We start from the raw sequence: 18,431 nt of genomic DNA, 5'->3' as shown, positions 1-18,431 counted from the left end.
ATACATTTACGTAATCGATCGATCAGAGCAAGTACAGTATTCTCTCCGTAACTGTCGTGTCTGTATAGTAGGGGTACTACATTCTTTGCAGTGTGTTGAACGTAGGGAAGGATAGCGATTGAAAAGGGGAGAGGCATTCGACAAACATACAAGAACTCGTGCCAGCTCAAAATTTTAAATTAAAAAATTCCTTTTTTTGGGATTTTCGTCAATGAAGATTTTGCCATCTTATTCGTCTCGCGTTTCTGATTAAAATGACATCAAACACGATATAATTACGAACATAATTACTTGCGTAACAAGCGATTAAAGTCTCGGACTTGACAATTACAGTAGAGGTGCACGAATTCTTAACTTCGCTTGTTACACAAGTAATTATAATCGTCACTGTATCGTGTTTGGTGTCATTTTAATCGGAAAAACGAGACGAATGAGATGGTAAAAGTTCCATTAAAAAAAAAAATCAAAAATTAAGTTGACATATAATTTAGGTGGCACACTAAGCTGAGCGACCATAGTCGGTTATGATGTATCGAGATCCTTTCATAGTTAAACACAGCCGACCGCATTATAGGAAGAGGGGGTTAACTGTGCCTAGTATAAAAGGTGAAGAACACTCAGGACATTATTTCCGACGACAATCGTAGCAATCTTGATGGATTACTATTTTCTGATTCATATACCCCTATTGTCCTGCTTGCGCTATAACAAGCGTTCTATGCATACAGAGGAACGGTCTATTCTTACCATTCCATAAATAGAGAAGAAAAACCAATCACCTGCAAACGTGCCTTCTGATTGCAGACATCGAGATCGCGAATGCTCATGGTCACACGTGCCTAATGATCGCCTGCTTCAAAGGCCACATTAGTATCGTCAGATACCTGCTCGCCCTCAAAGCGGACGTTAATCGGAAATCCGCGAAGGGTAACACGGCGCTTCACGATGGCGCCGAGAGCGGATCGCTGGAGATCGTGAAGATGTTGATCAAGTATGGGGCCAAATGGGACTCGGATTACTGTGGGATGTCGCCGCTCCTCACGGCAGCTGTATCAGGTTATAGCAATAGTGAAAAGTTATATGCGAAAATTCGGAAAAAAATCCGACAGACGTCAAAAACCTAGATACATGTACTGTAATTAATTCAGATTTTTAAGTAGAGCATTCCGGTTATAAAATATGAAAAACCTCAAAAAAAGAATTGGAAAAATAGAGATTTTGCATTGAAGTTTAAGACCGATATATAGTATTCGATTGCTGTCACTATTTTTCGAGTAAAAGAAACGCGTTTTTCCTCAGAGGCAGTTCAATTCTCATGGGACAATTGTTTCAACAGGACATAGACAGATCGTCGAATACTTCATCAACTTGCCTCATCTGGTAAGTCGGAAGAAACGTATTGACGCGCTGGAACTTTTGGGTGCCACCTACATGGACAAAAAGAGAGACATGGTGGGCGCTTTGGAACTTTGGACACGAGCGATGGCCGAAAGGTTTGTAACATCTTTGTAGTGGGGATAATTCCGCGACATCTACCGTCCAGGTCTTGGCGACATATATAGAGAAATCACTGCACCTACCAGAGCCCCTAATCAAATGGAAAATTAACTATAGTAAAATGGAGCTTTTCACTTGAACCTATCGGACTAGTCGCAATGACTGATTTGAGATTCTTTCATTCAGAGATTATTGAAATTGTAAAGATGCTTCTCTGGAAATTTATTAGATAAATTTCATAATTGGGATGCAGAATGTAATATGTTTTCATTGATCAGACGATGTCTATTGCGTCTTCCTTTACTGATCGTTTCGATCAACAACTATGAAACTAATTATCAATTACGAAAGCGTTGGTACATTCTCCTTCTCAGATACCACCCGGATCTTCCGCCGATACCGAAACCAACGACGCAATCTGCGGTCGCAGCTTACAACTTCGCGCGAGAGATCTCTAGCCCTGAAGTGCTCAGCGAGCTAAATGATCCGGATGAAATACGGATGCAAGCCCTTGTAATTCGCGAACGAATATTAGGGTCGGCTCATCCTGACACTCATTATTGCATTCGCTACAGAGGAGCGGTTTATGCCGATGGCGGACAGTTTAACCGTTGCATTGAACTATGGAATTACGCCTTAGACGTGCAGCAAAGTATATTAGAGCCGTTGGATCCCGTGACTCAGACGTCGCTTAGCAACTTCAACGATCTTTTCAATTTCATGTTACGCCGACAGAGTAACACGGAGCGCAAAGTTGTTCCGCTGGTTTCGAGAGAAGAGATCCTTAGAGTATTCAAAAAAGCTGTAAGTCTCTGATAAAAAAGCGTGCAGCGGATTTTAGTAGCAAATTCAGTCGGAGATAGTCGAATCGAAGGCCATCTACAGTACTCTCTCCGTAACTGTCGGAAAGGTCTCTACCGTAACTGTCAAAATTTTATCCCCATCACTGCGGGATCCCCCTTGGAACCAGTCAAGTGGTAAGCATACTTGAAAACTGAGCCAGGAAGGAGTCCGGCTATCGATCATGAAACTTTTACGACGATCATAATTACATGTGTAACAATAAAATTTAACTATAACTGTCGTTTGGTGGACCCGATGATACGACAGTTACGGAGAGATACTACGGTATCGTCTTCAAGATTATGGCTATCCCCAGTATTTAGATAATTCTTGATACTGGTTGGAAAGAATATCTAAGTTACAGTAGATGCCTTTATAGATCCCTAAATAAAACATTAGTTCCTTACTGTCATGATATTCTTCATGAACCGGTAGAGTCAAAATTCTCTTTACAGTCCTGCTGAATTTACTACCTCTCTTTGTAGTTGCACGCTGGTGTATATTTTGTCGGAAGTTAAAATGCACATGCATAATAAAGTGTCTCATTGTTGCGCAGGTTATGGAAGTGGAACTAGGAAAGAAAATGTTGAACAAAGATTGCGAAAACAACTTAAAGTTTAGTAAAGTTCTCGTGATCGCTTTACATCTGGCATGTTTGTCGACGCATGATCTTCCTGAAGAGGGCTCTGAAGAATATATCGCTCTACACAAAGCTATCTATGAATTAGTTCGAATAAAATCTGTAAGTACGACAAACCACATTTCATCTATTTAAGTCAGACCTGGGCAACTTCCCCGCCGTCACTTCACGACCTCCACCACCAGTGTAAAGGTTCCCCAGCCAATGGTCACTGCATATTACCCTAGCATGCTTTTATCTCTCTGGGAGACAACCTCCTATGCCCTAGGGGGCATACTATGCTCCTATGTTCGTAACGCCCACCGCCCCTTCCCCCACACTGCATTGGAACATGGTGGGGGGTCTCAGGATTGGAAAGAGGACTCGCGTATGGCTCGCGAGCCACCAGTTGCCCAGACCTGAATTAAATGAACAATTAAAATATTTAACATTCCATTATTGAAGGACCAGTATTGAATATACATGGTGTTCCATCTACAACAGACCATCTTATATTCTTCAGTAATGATGTTAGATGTTCGTTCATGTATAATAGCGTATGACCAAAGACTTGTCCAATGCCTTTTCACCCTTTCCTAATTCTTTTAAAATTCGATTTTCTATTTTAACCCTGCTATTTTGACCTAGAGTATCAAAATCAATTATTCAGTTTTTTCTGATATTTCTAATGAAGCAATTCTTTGCACCTGGTAATAAGTTTTCATTGAACCGCAAGGCTCATGGTGTTCTTTCTTTTAGGTACCTCACGTGCTGCACGTGATTTATAGCGGACAAGGCACGTCCATCGGCAAGTATACGAGCTCCAAGTTTCCATCCACGAATTTAGCAATGGCTCTTATCAAAGTTGGCGCCGACGTCAACGCGAGAGATGACGAAGGGAACACACCGTTGCATTTTGCTGCTCAGTCGCACATCTTGCTATGGCGGCAAGATCTTATTATCACTCTTCTCGAAGCAGGTGCTCACATCGACGCCGTTAACAACGACGGCGAATCGTTCGAAACGTTGGCACGCGACAAACGCCTGTACTATTCTTTGAAGCCGATGAAATACATTACGCTCGCATGCCTGGCGGCCAGAGTAGTCAAAAGAACGCATAGGCTTGAAGAAGTTCCGAAGCATCTCCGATCGTTCGTTCAAATGCATTAATGGTGTTAGTTGATAGACGGCAACACCGTGGATGTTGCGATGTTGTTTTTAAAATGCCGCGAAAGAATTGAATTTGTTTACTGAAAGATGAAAGAGTTGGCGATGAAGTTTTGCATCCTTTTGGGATAGCAAACCTATGCTAGAAATAAGTTTCTTAATGGGAAAGTGTGAAACCTGCCCCCCCCCCCTCGAGAGACCTGACATTACTATTCATGTGATAATACAATTAAAAACAGTGCACTTAATATAGAACGTGCTCCTAGAAACGCGTCTCCTTCGATATTCGGGTTTTAATTCCAGAGAATCGCCGGCACGCATCAATCGCGTGAGTCTGTTTATCGATGATGCGACTGTCGTTTTGTATTTGCAGGAACATATACAACAAAACAACATACACAATAATCTTGTATAACAAATTTCAGATACTCTTGTTGCAAGCGATTTCTTTTTTTAAAGGCACAGAAATATTCTCGTGCATTGATACACGGTGATAAATCAATGAAGGACATTGAAATCTTTGAAACAGAGAATCTAGGAGATAAACTTACTGGGATCGATCGTAATGACTTAGAAATATCGATCAATGTGATTTTATTATTGTATACTCGGCTGACAGCCATCTCCCTTATACATAAACCCCATACGAGCCATAATATACACATTACGTTGATCCTATTTAGTCATAACATGAATGTATACTAAATCAGAGAAAGTTGTGTAATTGTAGGGAAAAAAACTAATTTTATTTTCATCGTTGTATAAAGAAATAAAAAAAGGGGATAAAATCGCGTAATTCACCATTTTTTTCCGTGTAGAGCGATTTAGCGATTCACGTGAAAATAATACATGCGACTCCAGCGTCGCAGACTGTGAAATATGAATTACGATTATCGTCGGGAAATCAGTTAAGTTATTTCTGTTTATTATTTTGACAGATTCAGAGTTCTATGTGCATATTATGATTCATATGTGCAGTTCATTTGTGAACTATTCAGTGACATCGATCCTTAAGTTTAGTTTTATTCAAAATGTGATAAACATATACATATATATATATATATACATATAAAACACACACACATCCATATATACATAAATAGGTATGTATATATGTGTGTGTGTGTGTGTGTGTGTGATATATAGATTATACGTATTATACAGAATTATACATGTACACAAGAATCATCATAAGCAAAGTGTTTATGTAAGGTGCTTTTTTTGAGAACGGTTATACATTTGCACTTGAGAATAAATAGCACGATTATAAGGACAGATCGTAAGCGAGGAAAGAAGGATATGGAATTTCATTGATCATTTTTTGCTCAGTTTAGTAATTTTATACTCCTTCAGAAGGTTTACATTTCGTAATCGCATTAACGTATACACTTACGTACTATAGTTTCTCATGAACCCTAGAATTCTCTACAAAAAAAGTATCTTACGTTTGAAACTACTCAGTTTATTAACTGTTTTGTAATGTAAAGACTGTGAAAATACAGGTGTGATTAATAATATACCGATACGTTTATTTATTTTTATTTACTCGTATTACATTATAGTCTGCTCCAGAAAATTGAATAGCTTAACTTTTTCGAAAAAATTACAGTCCTGTTTGAAACCTTATTTTTGAAAACTTCAAATAAATACAATTTCATGTCATTGGTAAGTCTATTGTACAATATTTGCATTGACGTAAATATGTTAATTTATTACAAAGATAAATTCTTATCACAAATCTAATTAGTTATTAGTCCACGGTAGAGGCCCCTCACGCGCCGGCTTCCCTTTCCATGCGCCCATTCCGCCGGACGGGGCAAAGAAACGATAGCAAGTTTCTCCGTAGCCGTAGCGGCCATAGCGCGTTCGTGGTGAAAATATCGCGCGAAAATACGAAAGTCGGTAAAGCTTGCGCAACCAACAAGAAGATAATGAATTTAATTTCACATGTAGAAAATGTATTGAATTTCTCTGTAGAATCGACAGTTAAAAATTCTAGATTTGCTTTCTACAACTTTTTTATTTCGGCCTATAATAAAAATTTAAAACATGCTTCAAGGATTTCGATTATATACGGCTATAAGGAAAAACATGTCTTTCGTAAAGGATTAAGTCGACCTCATGGCCGTATTCACATACGCATCCAACGCAAAACAGATCATATTGTAATTGCCACCAGTCGAAAAATGTCGCCAAAGAATGTCAAGTAATGAAAATTATCGAGGTCTTGTTCAGTTTGCATGCTCTGTTCGAAGTGCTGCGCAACGCTCGAGTTGTCATAAAATAATGACGTGAATAATTTGAAGTAATAACTGGAGAATTTGTTCTGGGTATTACAATGGAAATAAGAAATGGAAGAAACAAACGAAAACTGCGTTATTAGAAGTAGTATGATTTTTAGAAGAAAGAGACTTGTATCTGCAGAGAGGAATGAGAGTGCTCATGCCCGGGGTTTCGGCATTCCCACTTTCGTAACATCGCCGCTTTAGCATGGCACAGAACCGGTCAGTCTTTCCTGGAACAGAACCGGTCAGTCTTTTAGCATGGCACAGAACCGGTCAGTCTTTTAGCATAAAACTGTACGCACATTATTTTTTTAACCAGGATTAGAACGTACAGCTTAATCGTTTTATATGAAATATGTAACTAACATGTAAATCTTGTGTACAAAATCTCTAATTAATATAAATTAAGAATAATATTAATTGTAATGATACGTATTTTATTTTTTTCCAATTTTGTAGTTGCAAACTCTAGTTGTAAAAAATGGAAAACCCGGAAAAATTCGAACAAATACAGATCTCATATCGAAGTTTAAAAGCGACCAACCTGAATATTAATCTAATAATGAGCTATTGTCATCAACACTATCTTAAATTTTTTCATATATTTAGCTACTGTTATTATTAATTAAAAAAAATTTTCTTTCATGAATAAATATTTTTTCCACCTCAGCACCATAAGATTTTTACTAGATGACTTTAAAAACACATTAGAACTATTTTTAAATAATTTTACTCGAAAACATTCTAGTTTACTCTTTATTTCACCGTTCTACTAATTTTTTATGGGCTGCATTGCAGCTCTGTGTAACACCCCTTTACAACCCAATACCATGGTACCATCCATATTCAAGGAAGAACAATTTTTTGCGACGATCATTGAAAAAACAAAAGTGTTTCCTTCGTTTCAGTCCTTTAGTGCGTTGGTGACATATTGCCCAGCACACCTACCTGTGTTCTGTGTGACATCTGGAGTTTTATGGTACGCTAACAATTGCTATTGACTCGCAAGGCAGACCGTACAAGCGAATGCATCCACAACTTCCAGAGACCTGCCTCCAAAACTAATTAAAGGAAGGCTAGACATGCAGTGTGTACTAAACTCCTCAAAAGAGGCGGATTCCAGTCGCTCGTGTTATAAACCTCATTCGATACTTCATCGAAAGGGTGATCTTACATATTTCTGTAACAGTTCCAAGTGCATGCACTTTGTTCATGATACACTCTTTGTAATTATTAAATTCAATTAAATATTAAGTAAATCTTTCACGGTGCTAACGGCCCTCGCAGAGATGGGCATTATTTGGGATAAAAAATTATTTAAATGAAAATTTGAATAAAAAATACTTTATCTTTATTTGTTATTTGAAGGTTCGAATAAAAAAAAGCATCTTTATTGGACGAGTATCGGATAAATAATTTTATTCGTCGAGAATTTATCCGACGAATAAAGATAATTTTTTCTATTCGAAGCGGATTTATTCGAACTTCGAATAATTTTTTCATCTTTTATCTGTATCTTTTATTCGAAGGCTTCGAATAAATCTTCGAGTAACTTTTGCCGAGCGCCGAGCTTCAAAGTAGGGCTGTTACTTTTCCGAAGCTTCGAAGGATTCGAAGGATCGAAGGGACCTTCGAAGGTGATGAAAATCGAAGGTTCGAAGGTTCGGCAAATAATTAACTTCGGCACATTCTTAACAATAAATTATTGAAATAATTCAGATGGTGAATATAGAAACAAATTATGAAAATTTATTCCTTTTATCCGTTAACTGGAAACGAATCGAAGGTTCGAAGTTTCGAAGTGGCGAAGTTTCGAAGTTTCGAAGCTTCGAACCTTCGAATTTTCTGCAATCGAAGCTTCGATATTCGAAGCTTCGAAGCTTCGAAATCTTCGACCTTCGAAGCAAAGTAACAGCCCTACTTCAAAGACCCAGCGACGACAGACGACATACAATGTAAGCGGATGGAGAATCGCGCACGAATGAAAGTTTAAACTTTTAGATTTTTCAATATATCCTCATGAAATTGTGACGAGCGAATGGAGGTGATTTTCCTGATGAAAATGAGGTCAAATTCGAGTGTAATCGAACAAGTTTCACTGATACGTAATGTTACGATAAAAATTACAATCTCATTAAAGACAGTCCAAATGATGTCGTGTTTGGACTCATTTCGATCGGAACAAGCTCTACAACTCATTCGTCTTAAAATATTGTTCTGATTAAAAACATACAAGCATAAATTGCCAATAATGCTGGTTTCCCCATCTGCTTACATTGTAGGCTGTTGGTCGGTCGCTGGTCTTTGAAGTTCCGAGCTCGCAGAGTCGCGAGATATCGGTGTGAAACAACTACCAATCCAATTGCAAAACTTCATTATTTTTCATGATTTTTTTATGGGACTTGCGCCAACTAATTCGTGGCATTCTTCTGATTAAAATGACACTAAACACGGTACAAATTGGACTGTATTTAGCATTTTTATCCGTAGATTTATTCGAAGGCTTCGATTAAATCTTCGGATAACTTTTGCCAGCTCGACGAATAAACGGCGACGACGGCTGACGAGGACCGACGAGCGCCGAACGTCGAAGACCCAGCGACTGCTTTACGGTATACAATGTAAGCGGATGGAGAATCGCGCATTATTGGCAATTTATGGTTGTATGTTTTTAATCAGAACAATATTGTTAAGACGAATGAGTTGTAGAGCTTGTTCCGATCGAAATGAGTCCAAACACGACATCATTTGGACTGTCTTTAATGAGATTGTAATTCTTATCGTAACATTACGTAACAGTGAAACTTGTTCGATTACACTCGAATTTGACCTCATTTTTATCAGGAAAATCCCCTCGTTCGCTCGTCACAATTTTTTGAGGATATGTTGAAAAATCTAAAAGTTTAAACTTTCATTCGTGCGCGATTCTCCATCCGCTTACATTGTATACCGTTTGGCAGTCGCTGGGTCTTCCACGTTCGGCGCTCGTCGGTCCTCGTCGGCCATCGTCGCCGTTTATTTGTCGAGCTGGTAAAAGTTATCCGAAGATTTATTCGAAGGCTTCGAATAAATCTACAGATAAAAATGCTAAATACAGTCCAATTTGTACCGTGTTTAGTGTCATTTTAATCAGAAGAATGCCACGAATTAGTTGGCGCAAGTCCCATAAAAAAATCATGAAAAATAATGAAGTTTTGCAATTGGATTGGTAGTTGTTTCACACCGATATCTCGCGACTCTGCGAGCTCGGAACTTCAAAGACCAGCGACCGACCAACAGCCTACAATGTAACCAGATGGGGAAACCAGCATTATTGGCAATTTATGCTTGTATGTTTTTAATCAGAACAATATTTTAAGACGAATGAGTTGTAGAGCTTGTTCCGATCGAAATGAGTCCAAACACGACATCATTTGGACTGTCTTTAATGAGATTGTAATTTTTATCGTACCATTACGTATCAGTGAAACTTGTTCGATTACACTCGAATTTGATTTCATTTTCATCAGGAAAATCCCCTCCATTCGCTCGTCACAATTTTTTGAGGATATGTTGAAAAATCTAAAAGTTTAAACTTTCATTCGTGCGCGATTCTCCATCCGCTTACATTGTATGTCGTCTGTCGTCGCTGAGTCTTTGATGCTCGGCGCTCGGCAAAAGTTATTCGAAGTTCGAATAAATCCGCTTCGAATAAAAAAAATTATCTTTATTCGTCGGATAAATTCTCGCCGAATAAAATTATTTATCTGATACTCATCGAATAAAGATACTTTTTTGATTCGAACCTTCGAATAACGAATAAAGATAAAGTATCTTTTATTCGAATCGTTATTTAAATAATTTTTTATCTAAATAATGCCCAACTCTGGCCACAGGTGCCTTTTGGAAGGACAGCCCACCTGTTATCTAAACATTCTTTTAAAGTCCTTTTTTACAGTCGCAGAGGAAGAAACGCTCTGTATTTTGGATTTCAAGTAATTGTAGACACTTGTATGATTCTGTTATATATACTACTTTGACAAAATTAGAAAATAAAAATTATGTGGCGTGTGTAATGTCGTACAAAGCAGTTTCACATGAATGATAATGTGTTCAGGAACTGTTACAGAAATATGTAAGATCACCCTGTCGATGAAGTATCGAATGCGGTTTATGACACGAGCGACTGGAATCCACCTCTTTTCAGGAGTTTAGTACACACTGCATGTCTAGCCTTCCTTTAATTAGTTTTGGAGGCAGGTCTCTGGAAGTTGTGGATGCATTCGTTTGTATGGTCTGGCTTGCGAGTGAGCGTACCATAAAACTCCAGATGGGACACAGAACACAGGTAGGTGTGCTGGGCGCTACGTCACCAACGCACTAAAGGACTGAAATGAAGGAAACACTTTTGTTTTTTCAATGATCGTCGCAAAAAATTGTTCTTCCTTGAATATGGATGGTACCATGGTATTGAGTTGTAAAAGAGTGCAATGCAGCCCATAAAAAATTAGTAGAACGGTGAAATAAAAAGCAAACTAGAATGTTTTCGAGTAAAATTATTTAAAAATAGTTCTAATGTGTTTTTAAAGTCATCTAGTAAAAATCTTATGGTGCTGAGGTGGAAAAAATATTTATTCATGAAAGAAAATTTTTTTTAATTAATAATAACAGTAGCTAAATATATGAACAAATTTAAGATAGTGTTGATGACAATAGCTCATTATTAGATTAATATTCAGGTTGGTCGCTTTTAAACTTCGATATGAGATCTGTATTTGTTCGAATTTTTCCGGGTTTTCCATTTTTTACAACTAGAGTTTGCAACTACAAAATTGGAAAAAAATAAAATACGTATCATTACAATTAATATTATTCTGAATTTATATTAATTAGAGATTTTGTACACAAGATTTACATGTTAGTTAGATATTTCATATAAAACAATTAAGCTGTACGTTCTAATCCTGGTTAAAAAAATAATGTGCGTTCGGTTTTATGCTAAAAGACGACACGATTCTCTTCCAGGAAAGACGACACGGTTCTGTTCCAGGAAAGACGACACGGTTCTGTGTCATGCTAAAAGACGACACGGTTCTGTTCTAGGAAAGACGACACGGTTCTGTGCCATGCTAAGGCTGAGCAGATGTCAGCACTATATCGGGAACGCCGAAAACCCGGGCGTGAGCACTCTCCTATCCTCTCTGTTATCACCATCGCGCTGTGGCCGCTGTGGGCAGTGGTGGGGGCACCATACGATTAAACGTGTCCCTTTCCTGTTAATTTCAATAAAAAATTAACATGTAATTAAAATCAGTATAAAAAATTTAACTGAATAAATTGTACAATTAATGTTTACTTTTGAAACTATTAAAAAGTACTCTATTGCCATCTAACGACACAATGGTGGTACTAACAAGTCAGTAGCGCCACTAGTCTACTTATCTATATGTACTTGCCATTTTATACCGAAGAAATAGATATTAATTAAAAATGTCGCGTTATCGCAAAATATCAGAGCATAAAGAACTTACAAATAATGTAGACATCAGTGAAAAAATGTTCAACTCTAATTTACATATTTGTATTGCATTTTTCAGAATATTTCGTATGCCATTAAACATCATGATGTAAGAGTGAACTCTTATCTCAGTGATAATGATTATCGAATTATCAAAGTGGGGTGAACATCTGTTCCGACGATAAATGTACTTCATAAGAAATGAAGCTATAGGTCGCACTTATTGTATTTTCTATATATTTATATATGTACAACGGACATGTTTCGCAATTACAGAAATGCGTGCTAATAAATGTTTGAAATATTAATGCTTGTTCGAGAATTAGCCAACATACTTGAAATTATATTTCTTTTTTCGCAACAGGAACTTATTTTTGGGTATAGCAGTTTCCGGTACGGTTTACTACTTCCGAGGTCGGCCATTTTATAAGACGCTTCGTGATCGCGTATGTTTGGATGCAGGGTGTCTTTTACTCTTTTTAGCTTCGAACTTTAGTATAAGTTCATCGCGTGATTATAAATTGTTTGCATAGTGAAAGAAGCCTCGACGATGATAAAACAAGAAGAGTAAGTATGGTAATCGATACTTTTTAAGAAATCTAATCGAATGTTCCTCTGTCGGCATGTGAAATCACATTGAATTACCGTAAACCGACGCTAATCTATTCGGATATATCAGCAGCGTGGTGTTTGTTTAATTACGTAGCATCGATCAAAATTTACACAGATTGCACGATGGATAAGCTTAACGCATATGCGTGTTGTTGACGCTATTGAAGATAACAGTTACCGAATATTATCTCGTGTACGATATTCCTATGTATCTTTATTAACATTAGGATTCAAGTGCAAAATAATGATGAACGGGATCGAAGTAGGGAACGAGATCGCAATCGCAGATCAGACAGACAAAATCGCATAAATTCAACGAGTCGTGATCGAAGCAGGGAACGGAATGATCGAGGTGGTCGAAAACCTTCGGATCGCCGGATTTATGTATCAAACATTCCGTATGATTTTCGTTGGCAAGATCTTAAGGATCTTTTCCGGACCGAGGTTGGAAAGGTTGCGCATGTTGAGCTTTTTACCGACGAAAATGACAAACCGAGAGGCTGTGGAATCGTAGAATTCGAGGATATAGACTCTGTGAAAATAGCTGTGGAAAAGATGCATAGATATGATATTAAAGGAAGAAAGCTTGTGGTGAAGGAGGTAGTTAGTATACTATTATTTTTTCAGTCAACTTATACTTGGAACTACATTACCATACTCAATATTATAAACATTTATTAAACACATATCCATTTTAGGACTTCGACGTTGAACGTGATAAATATGGCCGTTTAGGCACTGCACGCAACAATGATAGAATTCGTGACGATAGATTTAGAGACCCACCACGACCACAAGGAGGTGGACGACAAAATATGAATCTTCCTACTGGTGGCGGTGCTGGAGGTGGTGGTGGTGGTGGTGGCGGTGGCGGCGGCGGCGGCGGAGGAGGAGGCGGTGGCGGCGGAGATAATAAATTTGGAAATACTTATGGTTTAAGTACTCAGTTTTTAGAATCATTAGGTATTAATGGACCTTTAGTCACTAGGGTATTTGTAGCAAATGTAAGTTCAGTTTTACACAAAGATTATGATAATTAAATTGAGTTATATAACAATGAAGAGGTGATCAATAAACACTGAATATATTGTATATTTAGCTTGACTACAAAGTGGACGAGAAGAAGTTATTGGAAGTATTTAAGTTAGCTGGTAAAGTACTGCATGTTGAGTTAGGTAAAGACAAAGATGGAAAATCCAGAGGTTTCGGAGTTGTAGAATATGACCATCCAGTGGAATCTGTACAAGCTATTTCGATGCTCCATAATCAACAATTGTATGATAGACGCATGACCGTTCGACTCGATAGAGCAAACGAACCAGACATGCCACCAAAGTTACCAGAAGGTATACATTCATCTTATTACAATTCGCATTAATATTTCAATTACAGAAATTGAAGTAATTGCTAATGTCGTGACAGGTTTAAAGGGAATTGGAATGGGTCTTGGAGCAGGTGGTAATAGATTAATGGATGTAGCTAGAAACATTCCTAATGTTCAGGCAAATAATCCCCCTGTTGTAAATCCTATTTCCGCTCCTGTGTTGGCTGCCGGAGCCTTTGGCGCTGGCTTAAACAATGTTGTGCCTGCACAGTTAGGTAAGTCTTCTGTTTACTAGAAATTTAAGTGTCGGCTTCGATTACGAAGTAAGAAAATAATGATAAATTAATTTATATTAGCATCTGCATTATCAAACACAAATGCTGCAGCTCTTCAAGCAAGTCTGGCAGGAGGTTTAAGTGCAAACCTGACCACCAGTTCTTTGCTGAATCAATCTTTGACCAATGAATTGGCATCTAATTTAAATAACTTCGGCGGTGGAGTCGGAGGTTTGTCTAACTTACAAGCCTCTTTAACCGGCGGACAAGGCAACAATTCCTTTGCGCCGCGAGGCTTATCTAAAATGGATAATGATGTAGGCTTCGGTGGAAACAATGCTTTCGGTGGTTCTAACTTCGGAGGCGGCAGAGATTTTGACGGTGGATTCAATAGAGGAGACAATGACCGCGGTCCTGGCGGAGGTGGTGGTTTCTCTGGCAATCAGGGTCAGGGAGGAGGTGGCAATAGACAAAATGCCAATGGTTCACGACCAATGTCTGATACTATTTTAATAGGAAATGTACGTATAAATTCTTTTCATGCATAACTTGGAGACCATAATAGATACTTCACAATTCATAGTCATTTTATCATTATCTTTGGATATCGATTTTAAATTACCCTAACGAGGAGACTTTACTATGAGATACCCACCGATTTGATTCATCTTTATATATGTTGTAGTTCTATTAGAAAAGTTATTCTAATTTAAAGAGCGTTTGAATACTTTCGTGGGCTACTTGTGTAACGATAAATAAAATCGGTGGGTATCTCGTAGTGATAACATGCTTCGCATAATGTTGAATGAAAACTTACGTGCATATAAATCGTGTAACTATAGTTACCGCCAAACACCACATGGCAAATGCTACGAGACAAGTTCCAAGATGTTGGGGAAGTCAAATTCGCTGAAATGCGGGGTACCGACATGGGAATGGTACGATTCGCATCTGAATGGGATGCTGAGCGAGCTGTGTGTATCCTTTTACAAACACATTTATACCGAAGCAAAATTGTTTTTCATTGCATAGTACACAATGTCCGTGAGTATGCTTTAAAAGTGATGTCGAGCAATAGTCGAAAATTGGGATTGGAGATTAGGATATACGAATATTTTTAGTAGTCTAGAAACTTTAAGGAAGAGAAGTAAATTTTCTCTTTCTTCTTTCGTGTTGCCATAGTTGCCCGAGGTAGATGTTCCTCTTGGCTGTCTCTTAGTAGGAATGATTTTAACGTAATTTATTAACAAAATCTATGATAAGCTCAACAAAATTGTGTTAACGATTGAAAAATTTTCCTTAATATCATGTGTACAGCTATGATGGATCGGTCGCGTATCGAGGGTAGAACAATCGATGTTCGCCTTTACTAAAAGTTGGGGAACATATTTAAGGTAACACTAATAGCGAACCTCCGGTGGGGTTAATGCTTAACCATAACTTATTGATGCGCAGCGAGAGGAGACTGGGTGTTCGTTTGTCGTCTGCAGGATTGTTCCGCTCCTGATGACAATACTTGAAATTCATCCTAGTTGTGTGGCAGAACGTAGGACAGTGGGTGAGAAGTATCTGTCGTTGGAAGATCAACAATCGTATTTTAATGCCTACTTCAACGTCGAAAAAATACTTGTTCGCTGCCGGTGAATCAACCTTCCTTGCTATACGACTGTTTCAGTTTACAAATTCTTTATTAGAGAATTATCGTTCCTTTTTACAGTGGAAGCTCCTACTAATTGTTCACTCCCGAAATCGAATACCCTTTCGTGTGATCGATACGTAGTTTAATTGTTAGGCTTAGGTTCATAATGTTCAACGTAATCCGTAGGTTTTTTCAGTACATAGGTTTACACTATTTACAGTAATTATCAAAACGTAGTTTGTAAGTTTATTTTCATAGTGTTTTGTGACGAGAGATCAATCGGTTTTCTCACATTCCGGTCCGGAGAACATGTGACACTCTTGGTCGTGTTCGCGGACTGGCTCGATCGATCCAGGTTAGACAGATTAATCTTTCAAGCATAAATACTAAATGCGATATAGCTGTTACGGGCTTAACGAGTTTAAAGTTTGTCCATGTATGATAGATATTTTCATGCACAATCCTACGCAGATCGTGGACGTATGTCGTTTTTTCAGTGGTATCGGTCGCACTCTATTCTTGTATCTAACACATAACAAGGTACACGATGGCTCAACCAGGGGACTGTGTATTGTTTCCATTTGTAGTTCTGCGGTCTGATCCTTTTATTCGTCGCGCCACATCGTTCTTAGTACCTTGGAGATTCAAGTAGAGCATACAAATTTTAGTTGTCATTAGGAAAGGTCCCTTCTTATAGTTGACTGGCTCGCTTCGAGACTTCGACGAACCAAGAGATTGGATGACCTTATACATTCTTAAATTTGGCAGAATTGTCTTACGTATTGTGCATTAGAATATGTTTACCAAAGAATAGGTGATTCTCTAACCACAGAGAACGATAAGAAAACAAAGAAAATTTTTAATAGTCTTTCACTGTCGAAAGAGGATGTGCACATAAGACAGAGGTTCAGCTAATTTTATAAATTCCCATTTTTTGGTAAACATATTTTCTCTCGCCATGTAGATTTCGAGGAAGATTCTGCGAATTGTATAACACTCTTGTATAACCACAACATCATGACAGTGATTGAATAAAATTCAAATCCGTTTTGACTAAAAAAAAAAAAAACATGCTGGTCGTTGTGTTTTATTTCTGTGTTGTTGTGATTCTTTAATACTTTAAGCAGGTCAAGTGCTGTGGATATGCATTGGCAAGGAGGGAGAGAGGGAGAGGGAGAGAGAGAAAGAGATGCATCGTTTTGGCAACTTAAAACGATCTGCAATCATGTTTATGCAGAATCAAAGTTCCAAATGCATTGCACTTTCAACAGAAATCTCTGCTTAAAGATTTACCATTCTATCTCTAGATGTAGATATCCCTATTTACTTTTGAGACATCGAAGTTCCACGATTCCTAAGGTGAATATTTTGCTTATATCGCAGGTGAGAAACTTTTCAACCGATTGTGGTTTCCTGTTTCCTCGGTACTGAACATCTTTCAAGAATGTATGATTTGCTTGAAATCTGTTTATCAATGATCTGTTCCTGTTGTGCTGGAACATCATCGTTCGAAGAATATTTTGGATCTCTTTCTCTGAAGATTTGTTAACTCAGAGCTTTTTTAACTGTGGATGGAAATAGTGGATTAACAGGTTTCGGGGAAGTTAAGATTGGCTGGTAATGTGGCATTTCGTCCTTTAACATTGTGGTTGAGTCTTATTTATTGTAGTATTCAGAGTGTATTTTTCATATTTATTGATACTTCTGTCTTGGTCTATAAAGAATTGTGGAATTCTGTATGTTCGAAGTGAATTGATATACTACTAAGAAACGAACCCCCTCTGTGGCAATTATAACTTCCATGGTAAGTGGTTGGCAATGCTTTTTTAAATCTAGTCTTTCCTGCAGTCGTCGATGAAACAATTAATGCGTATTGAACCATATCAATTAACCGTCGTCGATCTTCGCCTGTGTGGCTGCTAAATTTCTATCCTAACATTTCGAGGACGTTGTATCATTTTTTTCTTAATACTATCATCGATGTCAGACATAGGGTCTTATTTGATAACGCATGAGATCGTGTGCTATGGGTTTATGTACTATTTCCAATCGTAAGTGAATCTCACATTCGTACTTTTGTTATTCCAAAAATGTTAGTGGAAGAATTTAACTACTCCGACGATTATCTCAAGATAGGGACAGCAGACAATCTTTTCGTTGTCGTTATTCAAATTTATATCTACAGTGGTGTGTCCAAATGGTGGTTGTTAAAGGGACAACGATGGAAGATATAATTGAAGGATTTAGTTTTAACTATACTCAGAGTGTATTAAGTAATAGGTACATGTGAAAGTTTTGTTGGTTTCGAATTACATATATGATGCAGTAACTGTTTTTAATTTGTTTGAGAAACTTGGAAACGTTTGAAAGAAAGTTAGTTAAGTGGCCTCGTTTGACGAGTAGAAAGGGCACTACGCAAATCCATCATATTTGTAGCATTCTCTAACATATTCTCATTTGTTTAAGTTGTTGTACAGACCTAAAAGAAACTATCTATACTTTTATTAACGAGAAACAAGTGAAAAAATCTCTTAGAAACTTCACATGTTTTACACATCGAGAATTGGCTGTGGTGAAAATTTCATTTTCCAATGAAGGATGATCGAGAGTACATAGTCATGAAAAATTGAAGGTAGTTTTTATGTCTTGTTCTTCACAATCAACAAATCTTTT

General features: G+C 37.7%; 2 protein-coding genes across 8 annotated transcripts in view; both read left to right on the top strand.

Moving 5' to 3' along the window:
- The window catches only part of LOC143353952 (protein fem-1 homolog CG6966), a 50,630-nt gene extending 44,985 nt beyond the window's left edge, over positions 1-5,645 (top strand). For all 3 annotated transcript variants that reach the window (XM_076787568.1, XM_076787570.1, XM_076787569.1), the window contains 5 exons: positions 805-1,056; positions 1,337-1,493; positions 1,872-2,301; positions 2,897-3,082; positions 3,719-5,645. In XM_076787568.1, the coding sequence (XP_076643683.1) occupies positions 805-1,056; positions 1,337-1,493; positions 1,872-2,301; positions 2,897-3,082; positions 3,719-4,129 (1,436 nt within the window). In that variant the 3' untranslated portion in view covers positions 4,130-5,645. The remainder of the gene's footprint in view (positions 1-804; positions 1,057-1,336; positions 1,494-1,871; positions 2,302-2,896; positions 3,083-3,718) is intronic.
- A 6,667-nt stretch (positions 5,646-12,312) lies between these two features.
- Positions 12,313-16,790, top strand: Rump (heterogeneous nuclear ribonucleoprotein rumpelstiltskin). 5 transcript variants are annotated; one of them, XM_076787566.1, is made up of 10 exons: positions 12,313-12,475; positions 12,748-13,123; positions 13,219-13,524; positions 13,620-13,866; positions 13,943-14,119; positions 14,201-14,350; positions 14,441-14,640; positions 14,962-15,097; positions 15,437-15,513; positions 15,575-16,789. In XM_076787566.1, exons 1-9 carry the CDS (start codon positions 12,459-12,461, stop codon positions 15,490-15,492), a joined length of 1,665 nt encoding a protein of 554 aa, XP_076643681.1. In that variant the 5' UTR covers positions 12,313-12,458; the 3' UTR covers positions 15,493-15,513; positions 15,575-16,789. The 5 variants fall into 5 exon arrangements, with proteins under 5 accessions (XP_076643681.1, XP_076643680.1, XP_076643678.1 ...); XM_076787565.1 differs by having other exon boundaries at positions 12,787-13,123; positions 14,201-14,640; positions 15,575-16,790; XM_076787563.1 differs by having other exon boundaries at positions 12,784-13,123; positions 14,201-14,640; positions 15,575-16,790.
- Positions 16,791-18,431: the final 1,641 nt, after the last annotated feature.

Source organism: Halictus rubicundus, chromosome 5 (assembly GCF_050948215.1).
Source record: "Halictus rubicundus isolate RS-2024b chromosome 5, iyHalRubi1_principal, whole genome shotgun sequence".
Taxonomy (NCBI): domain Eukaryota; kingdom Metazoa; phylum Arthropoda; class Insecta; order Hymenoptera; family Halictidae; genus Halictus; species Halictus rubicundus.
The sequence above is the reverse complement of the archived record's forward strand: the minus strand, read 5'-3'. Positions and strand labels throughout refer to the sequence as shown.

What these genes read in the sequence shown, in the direction of transcription:
- Rump (XM_076787561.1), top strand. An exon ending in TGTTGTGCCTGCACAGTTAG is followed by an intron (nt 14,120 to 14,200) that starts GTAAGTCTTCTG and finishes AATTTATATTAG; the next exon opens with CATCTGCATTATCAAACACA. An exon ending in GGATGCTGAGCGAGCTGTGT is followed by an intron (nt 15,098 to 15,436) that starts GTATCCTTTTAC and finishes TCATGTGTACAG; the next exon opens with CTATGATGGATCGGTCGCGT.